At 39.1% G+C, this 23,150-nt stretch overlaps 1 protein-coding gene across 2 annotated transcripts in view; it reads left to right on the top strand.

Annotated features, from left to right (window-relative positions):
- Nucleotides 1-945: 945 nt before the first annotated feature.
- Nucleotides 946-23,150, top strand: part of Nemf (nuclear export mediator factor) — a 47,685-nt gene continuing 25,480 nt past the window's right edge. The window contains exons 1-16 of one of the 2 annotated variants that reach the window (XM_032907856.1): nucleotides 946-1,053; nucleotides 1,725-1,793; nucleotides 1,942-2,044; nucleotides 3,342-3,467; nucleotides 6,159-6,307; nucleotides 7,880-7,947; nucleotides 9,616-9,702; nucleotides 11,715-11,788; nucleotides 13,221-13,291; nucleotides 13,482-13,557; nucleotides 14,024-14,086; nucleotides 15,776-15,853; nucleotides 15,943-16,151; nucleotides 16,344-16,529; nucleotides 17,453-17,516; nucleotides 19,864-19,952. In XM_032907856.1, coding sequence (XP_032763747.1) covers nucleotides 995-1,053; nucleotides 1,725-1,793; nucleotides 1,942-2,044; nucleotides 3,342-3,467; nucleotides 6,159-6,307; nucleotides 7,880-7,947; nucleotides 9,616-9,702; nucleotides 11,715-11,788; nucleotides 13,221-13,291; nucleotides 13,482-13,557; nucleotides 14,024-14,086; nucleotides 15,776-15,853; nucleotides 15,943-16,151; nucleotides 16,344-16,529; nucleotides 17,453-17,516; nucleotides 19,864-19,952 — 1,571 coding nt within the window. In that variant the 5' untranslated portion in view covers nucleotides 946-994. Of the gene's footprint in view, nucleotides 1,054-1,724; nucleotides 1,794-1,941; nucleotides 2,045-3,341; nucleotides 3,468-6,158; nucleotides 6,308-7,879; nucleotides 7,948-9,615; nucleotides 9,703-11,714; nucleotides 11,789-13,220; nucleotides 13,292-13,481; nucleotides 13,558-14,023; nucleotides 14,087-15,775; nucleotides 15,854-15,942; nucleotides 16,152-16,343; nucleotides 16,530-17,452; nucleotides 17,517-19,863; nucleotides 19,953-23,150 lie in introns of those variants that run through there. The other variant, XM_032907857.1, reaches the window with a different exon arrangement.

Below are 23,150 nucleotides of genomic sequence, written 5' to 3'. Positions count from 1 at the left end.
CACTCATTTAAAAATTGCTGAAGTTGCTAAGTGTGTAGGTAATTTCAACACTCGAAAAGTAGAGGCAGGAGAATTCAGAATTCTAAGGCATCTTGGGCTATATAGCAAGACCCTATCTCAAAAATGACCATTACGACCACACACACACACACACACACACACACACACCATCCACTGTCCAAAACTATTAAAATTGTTTATCACTAATAATAGAACTTTTAAAAAGAAAAATTTAGATGAATTAATAAGCGTATATTTGAACCCTGAATAATTTGTGAATCGGTAGCATGCACAACTAGAAGAAAGAGAGGTTCAGAGAACGCCGGGATATGTGGGAGGAATAATTTTTCTCCTCCCATGGGAACTCTCACTATATTTTTATCTGACATCTTTACTTAGCGAACTTCTTTACTATTTGAGTGCCAAGAATTTATGACACACAAGCTGTATGGCACCCACCATGTTCAACTTGAGTGAGAATTCTACAGTATGCCGGACAGTAGTGTCCATCAAAATAGGAACCCATCTCTAAGGCTTGTCAGAGTGAGGAAAAACAAACCTTTGGGCTTTGTCTGATCTCAAATCCGGGTTTAGAAAGCGCCCTTGCACTTTCATCCGGAGCGCTAGCGCCCTCCTGGGGAAATTCTCCTATTCGCTTCAAAATGGTTAATGACCTATAGGGCCACTGTGGAGACCGGCTTTAATTCCCAAACACAAGAGGACAAGGGGACGGGATTAACCTGGTCAGTGTTCAAGGGAAAGACGCAGTTTCGAGAAGGTAGATAGTTCTATGTCGAGTTGTTTTAACACAGTGAAAAACGAATTGATTATGATTTTACAAAAAAATTCGGTTAAATGACGCACTTTTGCTATAAGAAATAATGGGTCTCCTGGGCTGCCGTAGATTTAAGTCAAGTGCGCGTGCGCAGAAGCCTAGCAGTTCTGCGTCGGGGCAGCCTAGGAGAGGACTGCGGTAGCGACGCGCACCCTAGCCATGAAGACCCGCTTCAGCACGGTTGACCTCCGCGCGGTGCTCGCGGAACTGAATGCGAAGTATGGTGGTGGGGGTGAACAGGCTCGTGCTAGGAGAGCAGGGAGTGGAGGCCGGGCACCGGGTGGTCGCGAGACGGACCGGAGAGCCTCACGGTCTTCCCAGTGCTCCGGGGATTCGCTAGGCCTGGGGGCCGAGCTCCCGGCCAGTGCCCTCGGGAGACCTCCGGAGACGCGTGTCCGTACGCTGTCTCTCCTTAGCTCTGGTTCCGAGAGATCCTCAGCGAACGCTTGGTAGAACGGGAGTGATGGTCATTGCTCCGGACTGGTGGGAATTCTTCAGAATTCCCATCCTTCTTCCTAAGGAGAGGTAGCAGGGCCTTTCAGCTGAAATAGGCAGATTTGGACCTGTGTTTTGGACTTGTCTCCTATTCAGCTGTGTGAACCTTGTGTCGTTTTCGGGGACTAGGTTACTCCCACCGCTCAATAAATCAGATTAAATTTTACTGTATTTACCCCCAAAATACTGGGCCGTTTCAGATGAAGGCAGTTGTCTAGTGTTCCTGAGACCATAGGTCACTATTGTGGCTTAAAGTCTACAGTTAATTTGAGGAAAACCTTCATAGGCGATGGTGATATCCTGGCTGAAGAGTTCCTCTCCTGCAACCCCAATAAATGACGGAAAGTTTTGCTTCAACCAAGAGTATGATTTATTATATGTTTCGTTTTTGCAGCTTGCTAGGAATGAGAGTAAACAACGTTTATGATGTGGATAACAAGACATATCTTATTCGGCTTCAAAAGTAAGAATATTTTATAGGACTACTTTTGGTAAATAAATATGACATTCTTGTTATTTTTTTATAACCAGCATTTTAGGTTTTTTTTTTTAATTCAGAGAATAAATTTTGGCAAATTCCCTAAAGAAAAATTTGACTTTCTCTTGAACAGACCTGATTTTAAAGCTACACTGTTACTTGAATCTGGTATACGTATTCACACAACAGAATTTGAGTGGCCTAAGAACATGATGCCGTCTAGTTTTGCTATGAAGGTAAATTTTAAGTTTGGAGCTAATTTTTAAAACTCCATTTATTTACTTATCGTGTGTGTGCATGTGTGTGTGCGTGTGTGTGTGTGCGCGCGCGCGCGCGCGCGTGTGCGGGTGCGTGAGCATAGGTGGAAACAACATACAGGCAAAACTTGGGGCTCTCAAGTGAATGTCAAAAGACAACCTATGGGGAGTCAGTTCTGATGTGAGATGAGGGTCAGGGGTAAGATCCAACTTTATTCCTCAGACTTGATCTATGTACCCTATCTGCTGGCCTGGAACTTGCCCTTTTGTTGTTATTTGAAACAGTTTGCGTGTATAGCCTTGTCTGTACCAGAACTCTCTCTGTAGACCATGTTGGCCTCAAACTCAGAGATGGGCCTACCTTTGCCTTCTTAGTGTCAGAGCTAAAGGAGTGAGGCTTGGGACTTGATATAGAGCATAGAGCAGACGGGCCTCAAATTTAGGATGACCTTCCTTCTTGTGCTAGGATTGGCAGTACTTTGCCATCGTGTGTCTGTCACTCTTCTGAAAGAATGTTGATCTGGGTCTGCTAGTTCATACCTGTAACACCAACATTCAGGGAACGGAGGTAGGAAGGTTAGACTGGGCTACTGAGTGACATTTTGCCTTAAAAAATAGTAAACAAAAACAGCAAACTCTTGGCACTCTTACGAGTTAAGTATGTTTGTCTTCTTAAATGGTAAGGGGTTTGCGGTATGATAAATCAGTGGATGCTCTAGTTCTCATATTTGCTATTATCTAAAAAGTAGAGCACAAAAATAACTATTTCAGTTAGAAGTTACTAGAATAAAGGCTTAAGGGTTTTCCCACCCACTGGGACCTGCCAAGATGACTCGGTGGACAAAAGTTACCGAGTTTGATCCCTGGAGTTCTCATGGTGAATGGAAAGAACCAATTCATGAAACCAAGTCATGAAACTTGACTGACCTCTACATGCATAGTGTGGCTTGCATGTTTTACCACACACCTCAAATAAACACGTAAACAAGTTTTAAAAAACTTTCTCTGATTATCATAAGCTTTTGTTCTGTGATCATACTGTTTTATTTACCATTTAAATACTCTTGATAGCATAAAGATAATTTTATAAACTAGTACCATTTGGTTAGGAATTTACTTTTAATTGTACAAATGCCTTTTCTGGGGGTTGGGGATTTAGCTCAGTGGTAGGGTGCTTGCCTAGGAAGCGCAAGGCCCTGGGTTCGGTCCCCAGCTCCGAAAAAAACCAAAAAAAAAAAAAAAAAACAAAACAAATGCCTTTTCTGTTTCTTTCTAGTGTCGAAAGCATTTGAAAAGTCGGAGATTAGTCAGTGCAAAACAGCTTGGTGTGGATAGAATTGTGGATTTCCAATTTGGAAGTGATGAAGCTGCTTATCACTTAATCATTGAGCTCTATGACAGGGTAAGTGAAGTTGAGAGATAAAGAAGCAGAATCGTATACCCTATTTGTTTTCCACTCCTGTCATTCAGTGCTAGGTTTAGTTCATCATGTTCTGTAACACAGTGTCTTTTTGAATAAGTCTTTTTTTTTTTTGGAGCTGGGGACCGAACCCAGGGCCTTGCGCTTCCTAGGTAAGCGCTCTACCGTGAGCCATAAATCCCCAGCCCATACACAGTGTCTTTTTAATTGATGATGTTAAGAGTTCTTATAATCCTGCATCTTTGCTAATCCTTGTCTATCTCTTTATTGTTGTTGTTTGTTTGTTTCTGTAGCCCTGACTGTCCTGGTACTCACTCCATAGACCAGGTTGGCCTTGACCTCACAGAGATCCGCCTGCCTCTGCCTACCTAGTGCTAGTATTAAAGGCATGCGCCACCATGCCTGGCTTATTGTCATAACTCTTAAGGGTATTTGGTATGGTGGGTGATTAGAAAATACCTTTCACATGACCCTCATGAAATGCTGATCAGCTGGCAATGGTGGTGCACACTGTGAGGCAGAGGCAGTTGGGTTTCTTTAGTTCAAGGCCAGCCGTGGCTATAAAGTAAGACTTTGCTCTTAAAAAAAAAAAAAGCCAATCACGTGTAAAAATTTTTTTGCCTAGTACAGATTTCTGGAATCTTCATTATTTTTTTTTAAATCTAAGTAATTTCTTTTCAAGTTCTTTTGTCTTTTATAAAGAAACCATTTTTGTTTAGAAGTAAATTTAGACTTGGAGCTGGAGAGATTTTCAGTGGTTGGGGGCACTTGCTTCTTTTGCAAAAGACCTAAGTTCAGTCCCCAGCACCCACGTTAATGGCTGAAAACCACCTGTAACTTAGCTTCAAAAGTTGGATCTAATGGAAAATTCTTGTGTACTGTACACTAACTTAGTTTTTGCTAATGTTATCTTATGTAATGTTTATTCAGACAGTCATTATTCATGGTTTCTCTGTTCAGTTTCCATTTGAAGGACTGAGCAGGCAGGCAGGCACACTGTAGGTTCTAGAGATCCCGTTAGTGATGGGTTTGGAGTGAACACCGCGGGTGTTTGCCAGTGCACACCTGCAGTCTTGCCTAGTTGTCCAGTCTTAAAGATTGCTCTTTCCACTCTGTTACCAGAGTTTGACCTTGTAGTGTTCACGGCTGGATTTTGAGGAATCGTGAAGCTAGGGTTGATTAGGCTTTGTACAAAGAGGCTTACTGCCGCCCCAAAACATCTTAAACTGAGTTTATAAGTTTATAATAAATTTGGCCTACTGCTAAAATTTTGGTTCAGCAGCTAAAAGTGGCTGCCACACAAGCCTGAAGACCTGTGTTTGTTCTCTGGAATCCTTGTAAAAGTGGAAAGAGAACCGATACCACAAAACTGTCCTCTGACACACTGTGACACCTCCACCACACACAGCATATAACACCTATACACAAATAAAAATTTTAAACTTACATACATGGGAACATGTTATAATACATAGGAACAATTCTGAGGAAAGTAATTTGAGATCAGAAAGTAGTCTAGCAGAGGAGGGATTATTGATTTATTTAAATTTTAATTTAGTTAATATTAAATAAAAATAGATAACAGTAGTGCTTTAAAGTTTTCTTTTAAAGATTTTCATTTTATTTTACCTTATATGAATGTTTTATATGGTTGTATGTATGCACACCTGGTTGCTGCAGAGGTCAGAAGATGTCGAATTCCTCGAGTTACAAATGGTCGGTACTGGGAATTGAACTCTGGTGACTCAGAAGAGTAACCAGTGCTCTAAACTGCTGAGCTATCTTTCCAGCATCCTAACTTTTTTTTAGTGGATCTTTAAAAAAAAAATTGTACTCATTTTTAACTGTGTGCATGTACACAGTCGCATGTGAATGCAAATGCTCACATAGACCAAAATGTCCTCAGATTTCCCTGGAACTGGTGTAAGAGGCAGTTGTGAGTTGCCTCCTGTGGGTGTAGGGAACTGAACTCAGGTCCTGTGCAATAACAGTATGTGTTCTTGCCCTCTCAATCACGGAGCCATTTCCCCAGGCTGCTCTAGGGTTTTGGTTTTTGTTTGTTTGTTTGTTTTTTTGTTTGTTTGTTTGTTTCAAACCAGGCCTCCCTGTATATTCTTGGCTGGCCTGGAATTTGAAATCTTCCTGCTTCAGTCTCCTGGATGTTGGGGTTATACTTGTGTACCACCACATCTGGTATATCACACTACTGTCCTTTTATAGACATATTATGCTGTTTCATAATTCCATGCATTTCTGTTTTATGTTCCCTTGACCTGAATGTTTTGAAACTTTGAACTTTCATTATTGGTTTTTGAGACAGACAGAGACTCATGAACCTGCTATGTAGCCAACAATTCCCTTGAACTCCTGAATCTCCTACTACTTCTACCTTCTAGTGCTGGGACTATAGGCCTGTGCTAGTGCTTGGCTTTGGCACACCTATTAAAGGTACCCGACTGTTAAGTTTTCACAGTGAAGTACTACAGGTAATTCCTTCTCCTCTCCCCTCCCTAACTCCCTCTCTCCCTCCTCTGTCTCTAGCAAGGTCTCACTGTGCAGCTATGACTGGCCAGAGTTCTATATGTAGGTCTTTTTCAGTTTTTAAGATGTTTCAAGACTAATTTGAAAAAGATTAATAATATAAGCTAAATTAAATTATTTACTCTATTGCAGGGCAACATTGTCCTTACAGATTATGAGTACCTAATTTTAAATATCCTAAGGTTTCGAACTGATGAAGCCGATGATGTTAAGTTTGCTGTTCGTGAACGTTATCCCATAGATCATGCCAGAGCTGCTGAACCTTTGCTCACTTTGGAAAGGTAACTGCTTGTACAATTATGTCACACTTATTAAAAGATAAACTAGGTTATGTTCACATTAGAAAAATTCAATTAAAGTGTTTACTTGTGTAATAAATTGAAATCTATAAATGTGAATATAGCAGTTTTATTTGTGGTCAGCAAATCTCTCCCTCTCTCTTTCCCTGTTTCCTCCTTTCCCCCTCCCCCTGTTCCTTTCCCTCCCTCTCTCCCTCTCCTCCCCCTCCCCCTCTGTCCCACCTCTCCCTCTCCCCCTATTCCTTTCCTTCTCCCTCTTCTCCGTCCCTCTTCCCCTCTCCCTTTCTCCCTTCCCCACCCTCTCTCTCTCCATCTCTCCCTCCTCTGTCTCCAGCAAGGTCTTGCTATGCAGCTAAAACTCTATATGTAGACCAGGGTACCCTTGAACTCAAAAACATCCACCTGCTTTTGCCTTTTGCTGGGATTAAAGCTATATACTGCCTCACCCAGCATTTAAGTGTATGTTTTTTCATGCTATGGTTTGGGTTATGTAAATTCTTCTGATTCCTTGGCAAAGTGAGGTCCTGCCCTGGCTATTCTATGAGAAGATAGACATGTTAGACAGATAGAGTGGAGTTGGGGGTAGATACTCTAGGAACAAGGGAAAGGAGAAGGGGATGATTAACTACAGCTTCTGACTGAGAGGCTTTGCTTCCTAGTGCTCCTCTTGGTAGTCCTCAAAGCTCAGCATTCATCAGCAGCAGTGGGAGGGTTTGAACTGTAAACTGTTGTATCTTTGCTAAGTTAGTAGATCCAGGGGGTACATTTTTTACAGGTTCTCAGACATTGTTGATCCTATGGTTTGGGGCTGCACTGAGCTGCAGAATCTTTTGAGTTCTTAGCAGATGTGTAATGAGGTATGCTATTGCAGGGGTTCAGATACAGCATGCACACTTACAAACAACATGTAACTTAGAAATGTACATAGAATTTATCTTTCCTGTCACATTGATGATAAGCAATTCAGGACTTTGTTGAAAAATACTGATTTCTCTTAGAAAACCTGTATTTCAGACTCTGGCTTCAAGAAGCTTTTGATTGTGGATAAATTATGGGTTTGTGCATATGTGTGTTGAGACAGAATCTTGCTGTGTAGCCCAGGCTAGCCTTGAACTCAAAGTGCTCTATGCACCTCAGCCTCACTATTATAGACATAAATTATTTTCCTGTGTCTGTGTACATATGTGTGCCCATGCATGTAAGTGCCACAGAGGCCAGAAGAGGACTTCAGATCCCCTGGAACTGAAGTTACAGATGGCTGTGGTCTACCTGTTGCGGCTGCTGGGAACTGAACTTAGTTCTCTGTAAGAACAAGTACTCTTAACCTCAGAGCCATCTCTAACCCCATGGATAAATTACTTTTAAAACTTGTTTTTTGGGGTTGGGGATTTAGCTCAGTGGTAGAGCTCTTGAAAGGCCCTGGGTTCGGTCCCCAGCTCCGAAAAAAAAAAAAACAAAAAAACAAAAAAAAAAAACTTGTTTTTCATACTTACAAGAATAATTTCTGCTATGTTTCAGACTCTAGATAAAAAGTGTGCCAATTTTGTTCCACAGATTGACTGAAGTAATAGCTAGAGCTCCTAGAGGTGAACTGCTGAAGAGAGTTCTGAATCCGTTACTTCGTGAGTACTCCTGCATAGTGTACTGAGATGTTTGTGGGGCAACATAAGTATATTCACGTCTCTGTGTTTCTTTTAAAAAAAAATTACAGATGGTTGTGAGCCACCATGTGGTTGCTGGGAATTGAACTCAGGACCTCTGGAAGAGCAGTCAGTGCTCTTAACCACTGAGCCATCTCTGCAGCCCTTAAATTTTTTTTATTTCAAAATTTTATTGTTTTTATATGTAAATTATATTTTTAAATGCCCATATTTTCTTTTTGTGTTGTTGTTAGGGTTTAAGCATTGCTAGACATGATAGCTCATGCTTTTAATACCAGCACTTGGGAAGACCGGCAGGCAGGTCTCTGAGTTTAAGGCCAACCTTTTCTGCATAGGGACTTCCATGACAACCATGACTACATAGTGAAATCTTTTTTTTTTTTTTTTTTTTTTTTTTTTTTTTTTTTTTTTTGAGCTGGGGACCCGAACCCAGGGCCTTGTGCTTGCTAGGCAAGTGCTCTACCACTGAGCTAAATCCCAACCCCAAATCTTGTTTTCAAAATAAAAACAAAAAAAAAATACATTTTAGTTTGTTTTTTGTAGGAATGGACACACTTTTGCCATAGTGGAAAAGTGGATATCAATCAAAAGGCTACATAGCAAGAGTCGTTGTGGGCCCTGGGGATTGAACTCAGATCATCAGGCTCGGCAGTGACAACCTATACCTGCTGAGCCATCTCACTAGTCCACAGACTTGCTTTCTTACCTTCTCTTCTCTTCTCTTCTCTCCTCTTCTCTTCTCTTCTCTTCTCCTCTCTTCTCTGTAAGAATATAGTTGACTTTTTGAAAAAGATTTATGTGTATGTTTGCGTACCTGCATGTATATATGTGCACCACATGATGTATGTCTGGTGTTCACAGACAAAGAGGGAGTCAGGCCCCCTGGAACTGGTGTCACAGTGTTTGTGAGCTGCTTGTGGTTGCTGAAACCAAGCCAACATCCTCTCTAAGTAATTAAGCAAATTCTCTTAATTACTGAACCATCTCTCTGGTCCCCCAAATGATATTTATATATTTTGATATTTATATACTTGATTTATATTTTTGTATCTTTCAGAGCTGATAAAGCTATTTAGTCTAGAAGACAGTGTGTGTGTGTGTGTGTGTGTGTGTGTGTGTATGTGTGTTCTTTAAGACTTTTTAGCATACAGGGACCTATCTTCTTTGAGACTAAAACTTCTTTTTCTGTTTCAATTTGAATGCTTTTGAGTAATTTTTTTTTTACAATTTTTTTAATACAATTTTTATGTATGGGTGTTTTATCTATATTTGTTTGCTAAAATTTACTTATATATTTTATGTATATGGGTGCTTTGTGTACACACCACAAGAGGCGATCAGATCCCATTATAGATGGTTATGAACTACCATGCAGGTTCTGGGAGTTGAACTCACGACCTCTACATTTCTAGTTAACCTTACATATGTATTAAATGCCTGTAACAATTAAAAGTCAATTAAAGCCAATTCTCTGCTCATTGTCATGTCACACTCCACTTGCAAAGAAGTAAAATTACTTTCAGTGGGTACTTGTATTAATAGATTGTTCATATTGAGCTATAAGTTTAAACTGTTTTAAATGTGAAGTTTTATAGGAGAATAATAACAATACTGTTTCCTTTTATATAGCCTATGGGCCAGCTCTTATTGAGCATTGTCTTATAGAAAATGGATTCTCTGGCAATGTCAAAGTGGACGAAAAACTTGAAAGCAAAGGTATGTCTGCGTGGTCTGTATTTTATGCATTTTAATTCGTTTCCCTTTTCCTTAGATCCTTTTATGGTGCTACAAATTAATTAGACCTAAGGCCCTACTGGTACAAATAAATATTCTACTGACAAACAATTGGCTTATTGTTTTGTTTTGTTTAGATTTTTTTGGAAATAAGGTTTCTCTTACATTGTATAGCCGATGTCATTGAGCTCTGAGTTTTCCTGCCTTAGCCTCCTGGAGGTTATAAATGTGTCCTAGCATGCCTGGCTCTTCTTCTCTCTCTCCTTCTTCTCTAAATGCATGACTGTCTTGCTTCCTTATTCATCTGTCTCTTCAGTGCATGCTTTCCCGATGCTCTGAGGGGCCAGATATCCCTTGGGACTGGAGTTACAACCCATGTGAGCCACCATGTGGGTGCTGGGAACTGAGTGTGTATCCTCTGGAAGAGCAGCCCGTACTGCTGAGCCATCTTTCTAGCCTCTTGCACCTTGTTTCTTTTCTAGAAATAATTTTAGTTTTTAAAGTTACAAGTGAATGGACTTAAAAAACTTGGATCTGGGATTGGCAAGATGCCATGTATCCTCATTGTCTTCAGTGATAACAGATGGTGGTGGTATTTTTGTTATTATAAAATGATATTATAAAACTCTGGTGGCTTAATATTAGCTATATAACCTTTCAAGATTAAAATGTATCATGAGGCTATAGTGATAAAATAGACAAGGAATAGATAAAATGGAGAAGGAATAGACAAAAACAAAACAAAACAAACAAACCAGAAATAAGTATATCTGGAGATTAGAAAATTAGAGTAATCGGTAGAAAATTAGAGTAATCGGCTGACCAAAACATAAGCTTATGTACACAAACCAATTGCACAAATGAAACAACCATATCTCATTCTTAAGCATGTGTGTGGAGTCTTCTTTTTTATTCCCCACCTTTTCATTGAGTTCTGGGGATTGAATTCATGTCTCTGAGCTTGTGTAGCAAGCACCTGTTATACATATTGAGCCATCTCACTGCTCTGTCTTTTGTTTTTAATTATTATTGCATTTTATTTAGTGTGTTTGTGTGTGTGTGTTCAGAGGACAACTTGTAACAAGTTTAGCTGTCTTCTACTTCCTGGATTCCTGACAACATTCCCAGTTTTACAGTTGTTTGTTTGTTTTTGTTCCTTTTTTTGTTTGTTTGTTTGTTTGAGATGAGGTCTTACTGATTTCGAACTCATAATTGTCCTGCCTCAGTCCTTTCTGCTGGGATTTACAGGCTTGTACCACTGTACCATCATAGTCAGCTACCTTTCTATTGTTGATTTTTAATAAATATATTGAGCCAGGCATGGCGGCACATGCCTTTATTTATGGCACATGGGAGGCAGAGGAAAGTCGAATCTCTATGAATTCAAGGCCAGCCTTGTTTTACATAGTGAGTTCCAAGACAGCCAAGACTGCATAGTGAGACAATAAAGAATTCTATATTATATTAATGTGTTTGACTATCAATATTTTAATATACAAATGTATTAATATTCTATATTATGTTAATTTTGTTGACTATGACATAATTATAATTTTATATAAATATAATGAATTATAATATGCTTTTAATTATACTTATATATAATATGTTATATAATTATATATTTTGAGAAGCAACCTAGAGCCTCTCAGACTTGGCCATTATGAGACAACTGTTCTGAGAAACACGGTAGTTACATGGGCCAGAGGGGGAAATTTTAATAATTATAATTAATATCAGAATTAATTATAATTGCAATGTAATTAATTATATATCACAACAATATTAATGTTATGTTAATTACATTCTAATTGTAATTAGTATTGCAATATAAGTATTAATATAATTGTGATATTATATAAATATTAATATTTAATATATTAATATGTTGATGTTTCTGATGGCACATAATATATTATACATTAATATGATAAATAATTGTTATTCAACTTAATTGGCATTCTTTTTCCCCTTGTTTTTATTTCTTCTATTAGATATTGAGAAGATACTGGTTTGTGTGCAGAGGGCAGAAGACTATTTGGAAAAAACAGCCAACTTCAATGGAAAGGTAGCAGCACTGTGTAAATACTGTGTATGGTTGTGCATGTATCTGTCTGGGAGTGGGGCAGTGCCCTAGCATTTGAGAGGTTAGACAACCTGCGGTACTTGACCACTTGTGCTTACTGTATAGGTTCTAGTGATCATACTCAGGCTTCTCAGGCTTAGTGACAAATACTTTCACTCATTGATCCATCTCACAGCTATATACTTTGGATTTTTAGAAATAAAATACTTATAATTTAAGAGTTTTGTTTTCTTATGTGAGGCTTGAAGCCAAGGCCTTCTACATATGCATTTATACTGTACCGTTGGGCTGCACACTTAATTCTGAGATAGTCTTTTCAATCTTGTATTGCTTCTTGTAAGTTTTTTCCTATTCTTTATTTTTCATAGAAAATACTGCATTGGGGCTCAATATAAAGCTAGTCTTGCTTAGAGTGCACTAAGCCCTGGTTTAATGTCTACTACTGTCTAAATCAGGCATTTAAGGGTATACCTGTAATCTTGGCACTTGAGAGGTGGAAGGATGCAGTAGGGTCAGAAGCCTTGGTCTGAATAAGAAGTTCAAAGCCAGGGCTGGAGAGATGGCTCAGTGGTTAAGAGCACTGACTGCTCTTCCAGAGGTCCTGAGTCAAATCCCAGCAACCACATGGTGGCTCACAACCATCTGTAATGAGATCTGATGCCCTCTTCTGGTGTGTCTGAATAGCTACAGTGTATTTATATATAATAAATAAATAAATCTTTAAAAAAGTTCAAAGCCAGCCAGGGATACATAAGACCCCACCTTTTACAAAAACAAAAAACAATAGTTGAGGAATTTGTGTTAAAAAAAAATTTTTTTTGACTTTTTTTTTTTCTTTTTCTTCTTTTTTCTTTTTTTCGGAGCTGGGGACCGAACCCAGGGCCTTGCGCTTGCTAGGCAAGCGCTCTACCACTGAGCTAAATCCCCAACCCCAAGGTTTGACTTTTTAATTATGAGTTTGTATATGTGTTTATATGAGTGTGTGCACAATGCGTGGATGCCCTTGGAGGCCAAAAGAGGGTGTGGATCCCTTGTAACAGGAGTTACAGGTGGTCGTAAGCCTCCTGTTGTGGCTTACAGGTGACTGAGTCCTCTGGAAGAGCAATACAACTCAACATTTTTTCACAGCAACCTCCCTAGTACTGGACTTATAGGCAAGACTGTACCTGAGGAGAACATTCTGTCTTGAATTGATTTTAGAGAAGTATTCTTTAATTTGCTGTTACTTGAAAACAAAATGGGTGGGTTATAATCCCTTCATAGCTAAGCAGTGGTAGCATTACCTCGGACTTTAATATTTCTTCTGTATTCACAATGCTTAGCTAGAAAAAATATCATTTGAATAGTCAACTTTTTGTTAATTGTGAATATAGGTTGGTCTAACAACTAGTTTTTTTTGTTTTTGTTTTTGTAGGGATATATAATTCAGAAAAGAGAGGTAAAACCAAGCCTGGATGCCAATAAACCAGCTGAAGACATACTCACGTAAGTACATAGCCACGAGTCAGTTTGCTTTGTATGATAATTAATATTCTTTTTTTTTTTTTTTCCTTTTTTTTCGGAGCTGAACCGAACCCAGGGCCTTCTGCTTGCTAGGCAAGCGCTCTACCACTGAGCTAAATCCCCAACCCCAATAATTAATATTCTTAATTGTGGTATTTTAAATGCTTTACAGGTATGAGGAATTTCATCCTTTCTTGTTTTCTCAACATTTACAATGTCCATATATAGAATTCGAATCATTTGACAAGGTGAGTTTTCTAGTTCTGTTTTTTTTTTTTTTTTTAACTAGGTAGCATGATGTAAGCTGTAATAATTGTTTATGCTGTCTTGGGGTTGGGATGTAGCCCAATTTGAGTGCATGCACAATGTCCTGGATTTAATCCTCAACACAGCAAAAGAAAGAAAAGGAAGGAAGGAAAGAAATTCAGAAAATACTCTTGCCTTGCAGTCACTGTGAATCTGGGGTTTGATTAAAAATCAACACACTCCTAAGTGCAACTATTAGAAACAGTTACTGCTGTTTTTATTAAAAGACCAAATACTCAATCATAGTTTTATTCTTAACATTGTTAGTTGTAGAATAGATCACTGGAAATGTGGTTAGGTAGTGAGGGCACTGTGGTATAAAACAGGCTAGTGCTGTGTGTGTGCAAGGTAGAGACAGTGCTTTTTCCCCTTATAACCAATTGTCTGGTTTTTTTTTTTTTAAATAAGGCTGTGGATGAATTTTATTCCAAGATAGAAGGTCAGAAAATTGACTTAAAAGCATTGCAACAGGTATAGTATTATTTCAAACATTCATATTAAGCTAGCTAGTCAGAGTGGTTTGGAGGGTAGATTGCTTTCATTTAAGAATCAGTTGCCTTCCAGAAGTAAGGGATGTTGTATGGAAGCTCTCAGATCAGATCCCCTGGAACTGGAGTTACAGATAACCATCATGTGGATGCTGAGACCTTACACTAGTCCCCTGGAAGAGCAGTACGTGTTCTTAACCACTGAGCATCTCTCCAACCCAATTGTTTTGTTTTTGAGACATGGACTCACTGTGCAATTCTGGCTAGCCTGACACTAAATACTTAGACCAAGTTGGCCTCAAACTTGGAGATCTGGGATTGAAGGCACGTCACTATAACTAGCCCTTCTCTTAGTTTATGATAAAAGTTCAGGGGAGTCTTATTGAGAAGTATGCCCTCATCCCATCCCCACCCCCACCCCAATTCTAATTTCAGATCTTTTAAAGGAAATGAAATCTAGTGGGAACATTAGTCTGTTATATACCTTAGAATGACTCGGTATATTAAAGCATCCCAGAGCTTCTCAAAGTTGGCCATTATGAGTTCTGAGAAACATGTTAGTTATATGAGCCAGAGGAGGAAAACTGTATTTTCCGTACTAAGTTTCTTTATTACAATCTTCATGCTGTTTTTGTTAAGCTGTTTTAAAAGTTGATCCTTGTCTGATACCAGATTTATTTTATTTTCTGTGTATTAGTGCTTTTGCCTGCATGTATGTCTATGTGCCACATGTATGTGTGGTACCTAAGGAAGTGGTGCACATCTGTGTAGGTAGGAGTTGAACCGGAGCCTTTGCAAGAACAACAAGTCCTCTTAACCACTGAGCCAACTCTCCAGCCCAGAGAATAAAATCTCTAAATACATATTTTACTAAAGGATTTATGGAGGTGTAGAGAGAGCTAAGGTGTTAAGAGCACATACTGACTGCTCTTGCAGAGAATTGAAGTTTAGTTTTTAGTACCAGTATTGAGCTGATAGAATCACCTCTGGACACCTCCAGGAGATCCAGTGTCCTCTCTAGTCTCCATGGTCACCTGCATGCAGTTCCAGTACAATTCACACATATGTAATTAAAATAAATTAAAATTTTTTTACTTGGGGTTACTGATGTACCTCAGTGATAGAATGCTTTCTTTGTATGCATGAGGCCCTGGGTTTGATCCCTTAATACCATGTAAGAAAGAAAAATCTATCTAGTATGTCATAGGAAATCTTTTTTTTATATTTATTTATTTTTATTTATATGAATACACTGTAGCTGTCTTCAGACACACCAGAAGAGTACATGCATTGTATCCCATTACTGATGGTTGTGAGCCACCATGTGGTTGCTGGGAATTGAGCTCAAGACCTCTGGAAGAGCAGTCAGTGCTCTTAACCGCTGAGCTATTTCTCCAGCCAGTCATAGGAAATCTTGAATTCTGCCTGTTCAAATAATGCCAAGGGAATTGGGGTCATACTTTATATATAATTTACCTGTAATCGAAGCACACATTCTATATAGGGAGTGGAAGGTAGAAAGAGGTAATATATCAGCAGGATATTTTTAAGAGGGTAAGACTTCAGGAAGCAAGCTTTGGGGAAACTTTAACACAATAAACTTTAGGAGTTGAGGGATGGAAGTGCTATGCATTGAAAGAGATCTAACTTTTGAAAAATCTGTTTCTATAAGGAAAAACAAGCACTGAAGAAATTAGATAATGTCCGAAAGGATCATGAAAACAGATTGGAAGCTCTTCAGCAGGCCCAGGTATTATTAATGTTTAGCTTTTCTAATGCTTTTCAGAATTTGACAGTCTCAGTTAGCATTATAGTAAATCCATTTTTTTGTTTCTTAAGGAAATTGACAAACTGAAAGGGGAGCTCATAGAGATGAACCTGCAGATAGTTGACAGAGCCATTCAGGTAGTTCGAAGTGCATTAGCCAACCAGATAGATTGGACAGAAATTGGAGTGATTGTGAAAGAAGCACAAGCCCAGGGAGACCCTGTTGCAAGTGCAATCAAAGAACTAAAACTGCAAACAAACCACATTACCATGCTGCTACGGTAAGTGAGGGTCTTACCAGTTAGTGCCTGTTTTTTATCTTGTTAATTGTTCATTGCATTCTCGATTTTTTTTCTTTGGGAATTCTCAGAAATAGGAAATAATACAATGAAGTCTTTCTAATTTTATTGAGGAAATTTTGAAATGAAAAGTGATATCGACATTAGTGAAATACTATTGAATATTTTTAATAGAAATCCATACTTGTTATCAGAGGAGGAAGATGGTGATGGTGATGGCAGCATTGAGAACAGTGATGCTGAAGCACCAAAAGGGAAAAAAAAAAAGCAAAAGAACAAGCAGCTGCAGAAGCCTCAGAAGAACAAGCCGCTGCTTGTCGATGTGGACCTCAGCCTGTCAGCCTATGCCAATGCCAAAAAGTAAGCATTTAACCAGTAAGTCTGCTTATGAATATTTTGCCTGCATGTATTCTGTGCACCAGTATGTGCCTGGTGCCTGAGGAAGCCAGAAACAGGCATCAGATCCCTTGGAACTGGAGTTAGAGGTGGTTGTGAGCATCAGTGTGGTGACAGGGCAAAGCCTGGGTCCTCTGGGAAAGCACCTTGCATTCTTAATGTTTGTGCCATTTCTCCATCCCCTATTGTAAACTCTTGTAGTGTGTGTGCAGTAAATCAGTAGGATATTAACAACAGTCATCATTTTGCCTGTTGTATGTGAGACTTTCTGGGGAAATGAATCACACATGCATGCGTGCGCACAGAGAGAGAGAGGGAGAGGGAGAGGGAGAGAGAGCGCGAGCGAGCCCGAGAGAGAGCCCTAGAAAGAAAACTACAACAAACCAAAGTAACGATTGCACTAAAGTCTAGCCTGATGAACCCGTGGGTTTTTATGGGTGTTACTAACTGGTGTGTGAGTGAGGGCTGACTATCTGGAGCAAGGACAATGTAGAAGCAACCACATTTCTGAAAGCCCACTTCAGCAAGGGTAATGCGTCATGAAGGCTGTATATCTGAGGCCTGTGCTGCTGGAGGCACACCAGCAAGTCCAGGAGATTTCTTGCAATTCAGTTTAGTCTTCTCTAACTGGAGGGAGACCCTGAATCTTGCAGGGTACAGCTTTCTTGGACATGTGAAGCATGTTCACTTCCTGGGTCTCTTAGCAACACCCTCGTCAAAGGTGGGGGTTCAGTGTGCAGGAAACCGCTATGGGACATATGCGTATACTTATTTTGTGAAAATTAATTTTTTGCTCTATGCAACTTGGTTCTATATGAGTTAAGACTGTAAAATTAAAAACTAAAAAAAGATTTTACTTAATATTTAAGATAGATTTATTTTTCTAGATATTATGATCATAAGAGGTATGCTGCTAAAAAAACACAGAGAACTGTCGAAGCTGCTGAGAAGGTAACGTGATAGAATGATGCTCATTGTTTTGGGCGACTTTTTCTGTTTAAGTGGGGTTTTCTAATTTCGAAATCTCTTAGTTTTAATTTTACTTTAAATGTGCGGTATTTCTTTCTTCCCCAATCCTGCACCTCCCTCCTTCCCCATCTCAACAGATAACACTTTCATTCTCACTTGCTCAAATGTTAGAAATATCCAGGGCTCTTTCCTCTCAAACCGTATCTAGATCTGTCATTTCTCTTGTTAGTGTGTGTGCAGGCATGTGTATGTGCATTGCACCACAGGGAACATGTCAGCTGACAGTTTTGTAAAGTCACTTCTCTCCTAGCTTTATGAGGGCTCCAGAGATTAAACGCCTTTGTCAGGCTTTGTAGCTAGTGCTTCTTTACCCCCTGAGACATCTTTGCAGTCCCACCTACTTTTGGTCCTCAATTTAGTGTGTAAGCAAAACCTGAGGACTGTGCCACTTGGCCATAGTTCCAGGATTTGGGAAGTGGAAGCAGAATGAGTTCAGGGTCATCCTAGGCTATACAGTGAGTTTGAGACCAGCCACAGAGTGTAAGCAGAATCTGAGCACGAGTCGTTATTCCTTTGGTTCAGGCCTTGGTTATCTGTATTCACGGGAGTAAGCTTGTGTGCTCGCTCTCTCCCTTTCCCCCATCATGTTCTCAACCCATCAGCACAGTGATACTTTAAATCATGAGAGAACGCCGTTCTTTCCTCCACTCAAAAGCCTCCATCCCACCTTACTGTGATTTAGAGCTCTTTTTCTAATCCTGCATGATGTTTACCTTTTTTACCTCATCGCCTGAATTTTTCTTTCTACCTACTCTTTCTGGCTAGTTGTTCCTAGAAGCATAATGTACTGCTCTTCTTAGGGTCTTTGTACCTGCTGCTCTTTCTTGCTGAAGTGTTCTGCTCTCAGATTTTCAAGGGTGTTTTTAATCCCTCCACTTGTTCATTTACACATCTGCCTAAGTGAGACGTCAGAGAACACTTTGTGACCAATTTTACTAAAAATAATGCCATCTTCAATCTCACTTTACTTTGTTGTTTTTCTTAATTCTTCAACTGATATAAAACTATTTGAATATTTGTGTTTTTCCTTTAAAATGTAAGCCTATAAAAGTATCATTGTTGCCCTGTCTTTAACCCCTGCACTAGGGAGGCAGAGGCAGGTGGATATCTGTGTGTGAGGTCAGCCTGGTTTATTTGGTGAGGGCTACATAGTGAGTTTCATGCCAGCCAGAGCCATATAGTATAACAATAACAAAATGTGTCATGTTGTTCATTGTTGTGTTCTAGTCTCTAGAGCCTTCAACCTTCCTAATGCTGCAACCCTTTAATACAGTTCCTCATGTTGTGGTGACCCCCCAACCATGCCACTTCATAACTAAAATTTTGCTATTTTGAAAATATAATCATATTGTAAATATCTAATATGCAGGATATTTGATGTGCAAACCCCTATTAAAGTGTTGTTAATTCTAAAAGGGGGCGTGACCCACAAGTTGAGAAACAATACTCTAGAATATTGTCTGGAACAAAGTCAGTACTTTAATATCTGTTAAATGAGTAACCACTTTGATCTAGTCTCTAGGATCCAGGCTGGCCTCATACTTGTTTTATAATCAGCCTCAAACTCAAGATCTTCTTGTCTCTGTCTCTCAGGTGCTGAGATTATAGGAGTACACTACCATTCCCAGCAACAAGGAAGTTCTTAATTTGTAGATCTTAAAACTTTGCATATGATAAAAAATACAATATTTAGTTTATTTTACTTCTTAAGGCAAATATCTTTTCTTTTTCTTTTTTTAAAGATTATTTTCTGTAGCTGTCTTCAGACACCCAGCAGAGGGCATCAGATCCCATTACAGATGGTTGTGAGCCACCATGTGGTTGCTGGGATTTGAACTCAGGACCTCTGGAAGAGCAGTCAGTACTCTTAACCACTGAGCCATCTCTCCAGCCCCTTATTTTTCATTATACATATATTTGTATGTATAAATCACTTTATGACATAAAATATTTCTTCTGTTTAATATTTTTGTACATATGTGGAGATTAGAGGGCAACTTGTAGGTGCTGGGGATCAAACTCAGGTCATCAGACTTAGCAGCAAGTGTCTTTACACACTGAACCATCTCGTGGGCCCTAAAAGGCATTTATTAGCTGGGTGTGGTGGTATGTTCCTATACTCCATGAGGCTGAGACAGAATGGGCTCTGTGAGTTAGAGCAAGCCTGGGCAATATAGTAAAAGCTGTCTAAAGCAATTCGTTATGCTATTGTGTACTGCAGTGTTATGGAATGCATCTTAAAACTATTTAAAATTTTTTATATAAATAGGCATTCAAATCAGCAGAGAAGAAAACAAAGCAAACCTTAAAAGAAGTACAAACAGTTACTTCTATCCAAAAAGCAAGGAAAGTGTATTGGTAAGTGTCGTGCTCTTTTTCATGTTTAGTTTTTCTTTGTATTGGAATTATCTATACCATTTAGAATGTCAGACAGTTACAGAGAACTAGCTGTCAAGCCAGCTAGTCGTGTAATTCTTCATGCTTATGCCACTGCCTTTCTCCCGGTGAAACCACTCTTTAGTTCTAGCTCTTTCTGTTTGTTAGCTATTCATTCATCTATTGTGTGGGGTGTGGTGTGTGAATGGGGAGAGCTGTCATGGAGTACATAGGGAAGGGAGTCAGAGGACAGTGAATGGGGAGAGCTGTCATGGAGTACATAGGGAGGGGAGGTAGAGGACAGTGAATGGGGAGAGCTGTCATGGAGTACATAGGGAGGGGAGGTAGAGGACAGTGCTCAGTGGTTGTTTCTCTCCTTCTACCATATGGGGTCTAGGGATTGAACTCAAGTTTGTTGACAAGTGTCTTTACTCACTGAGCCATCTCTCTAGCACCTGCTTTTACCTCTTTTAGACCTGATATTTATATTCTCCTGTTTCTGTCTATAATAGCTTATATTACTACTTCAAGGTTTTCGTTGTTCTATAGTCCTTCATTGATCTCTCATTACAGAAGATGAGAATTTCAGTTTCTTTCCACTTGTGTTATGTTACATTCAGACATAATTTTGTCAAGGTTGATAATCAACTTTAACATTTTTAATGGATTGATATTCTGTTGTAGTCACAGCTGACTCATATAGTATTCTGTCTTCCTTTCTTGCTCTGGTTTTCTGTTGTCATTTTGTCTTCCTTTGAGTTAAAAAAAAATTACTTAGGGCTGGAGAATTGGCTCCGTGGTTAAAGAGCACCTGTTACTCCGGCAAAGGATTGAATTCAGTTTCCAGCACCTGTGTTGGGCAGCTTACAACCACCTGTAACTCCAGCCATGTGGCTCAGCTTGTCGGGTGGGAGGCAGGTGGTGCTTGCTAGTGCAGTGCATACAGCTGGATGCTCTCTACTCGGGAGACCGAGGCCGGAAGACTGCTTCTTGAGCCTAGGTGTTTGGGATCAACCTGGACAGTATGAGGAGACCTCGCCTTAAAAAAACAAACCCAACTCACAGGTGGTAGTAGCGTAAGTGGTAGAGTGCTTGCATAGCATGTGCATTCAGTCCTCAGCGCTCACAACTGTGCAGGGAAGCACACCTCTGCAGTCCCAGCACTTGAGAGTCTGAGGCAGTGGAATTGACTTTAAGTCTAATCTTGCTACACAGCAAGGCTCTGTCTTATAAACACATCTTTATATGTTTATAAAATGTTAGACTTGCTTTTTTTTAATCACAAATTTAGTGTCAAACTTTCACTATATTTAAATACATTAGAATACTATTATTACCTTTTTGGATATATCAGAGATCTATTTTTATTTAGTTTTATTTATATTATGGTGCTAGACTTAAACCCAGGCCTTCACAGATTAGGCCACGTGTTTACTCTTGAAGATTTTTCTAATTATTATATATTTGTTTTCCTATATACTATATATAATGCATACTATATATATATTATATATAATTGTAAAAATATTTTTTTTTCTTTTCTTTTTTTCCGGAGCTGGGGACCAAACCCAGGGCCTTGCGATCGCTAGGCAAGCGCTCTACCGCTGAGCTAAATACCCAACCCCTTTCTTTTTTTTTTTTTTTTTGAACACGGGGTTTCTTTGTGTATCCCTGGTGGTCCTGGAACTTGCTATGTAAACCAGGCTGTCCTCGAGCTCAGAGATCATCCTGCCTTTGTTTCCTAAATGCTGGGATTAAAGACATGTGTCCACCATGACTGGCTTATATATCTGTTGTCATTTAAGCATCTGTTCATCTTTTTATTTTTCCATTCATTTCCATCCATAAAACTATTTCTTTCTTTTTTATTTATTTATTTATTATATATGAGTACACTGTAGCTGTCTTCAGACAAACCAGAAGAGGGCATCGGATCTCATTACAGATGGTTGTGAGCCACCATGTGGTTGCTGGGATTTGAACTCAGGACCTCAGGAAGAGCAGTCAGTACTCTTTTTTTTTTTTTTTTTTTTTTTTTTAGTAGGTTTCTTTTTTTTTTTTTTTTTTTTTTTTTTTTTTTTTTTTTGGGTGGGGGGGTTTTTCCCGGGGTCTTTTTTTCCTGGTTTTTTCCCCCCCCCTTTTTTTTTTTTTTTTTTTTTTTTTTTTTTTTTTTTTTAGACTGGGGACCGAACCCAGGGCCTTGGCTTCCTAGGTAAGGCGCCACCACTGAGCTAAATCCCAGCCCCAGTCAGTACTCTTAACCACTGAGCCATCTCTCCAGCCCCCATAAAACTATTTCTTTAAGTTGCCGTCTTTTGTTTGTTTTGAGGCATGGTTTCCCTGTGTAGCCCACATGAGCCTTGAACTTAGGATCCTTTTGACTCAGCTTTCAAAAGTTTGTGCTACCACATCTCATTTATGTTACATTTTTGAGTTTTGGATTGTAAAAGGATTTGTTTTCCTGGGCTCAAGTGTCATTTTAATACTCAGCTTCCTAAGTCTGATATGATCACTTGTTTGGTTTTTATTTATCAAAGTTCTTATGTGTGATTTTTTTTTTTTTCCCTTTGTGCTTAGTTTGATTACATTTGACATCCCTTTTGGTCAGATTGACGTATAATTTTCATTTCTTGTAGTGTTCTTTTTATCTTTTTGTCTTTTTATTTTATATATATGAATACACTGTAGCTGTCTTCAGACACACCAGAAGAGGACATCAGATCTCATTACAGATGGTTGTGAACTTGATGCTGGAAATTGAACTCAGGATTCTGGAAGAGCAGTCAGTGCTCCTAACCACTGAGCCATCTCTCCAGCCCCATCTTGTAATGTTCTTATCAGATAGACATATGAAGGTCATATTGCCTCAAAACAAGCTAGAAATGTTCTTTTTTTTTCCCAGTTGTCTTTAAATGTGAATAGAATTTATTTATAAAATAGGATGGTCCCAAAATGTTCCATATGGGAAAGTGTTTCAAAAGCTGGCCATGGTGCACACATTTTTAATTCCAGCACTCAGGGAGAAGCAAGTGAAAATCTATGAGTTTGAAGATAGCTTGATCTACAGAGTGAGAAACCCTGTGTATTGGAGGTGAGGGATGGGGAGTTAAGTATTTATTACAAATTTGAATTCTTTTTTATTTTGTTTTGGAGTTTTGTTTGTTTGAAGACAAATTCAGT

This window comes from Rattus rattus, chromosome 7, assembly GCF_011064425.1.
Source record: "Rattus rattus isolate New Zealand chromosome 7, Rrattus_CSIRO_v1, whole genome shotgun sequence".
Lineage (NCBI taxonomy): Eukaryota > Metazoa > Chordata > Mammalia > Rodentia > Muridae > Rattus > Rattus rattus.
The sequence above is the reverse complement of the archived record's forward strand: the minus strand, read 5'-3'. Positions and strand labels throughout refer to the sequence as shown.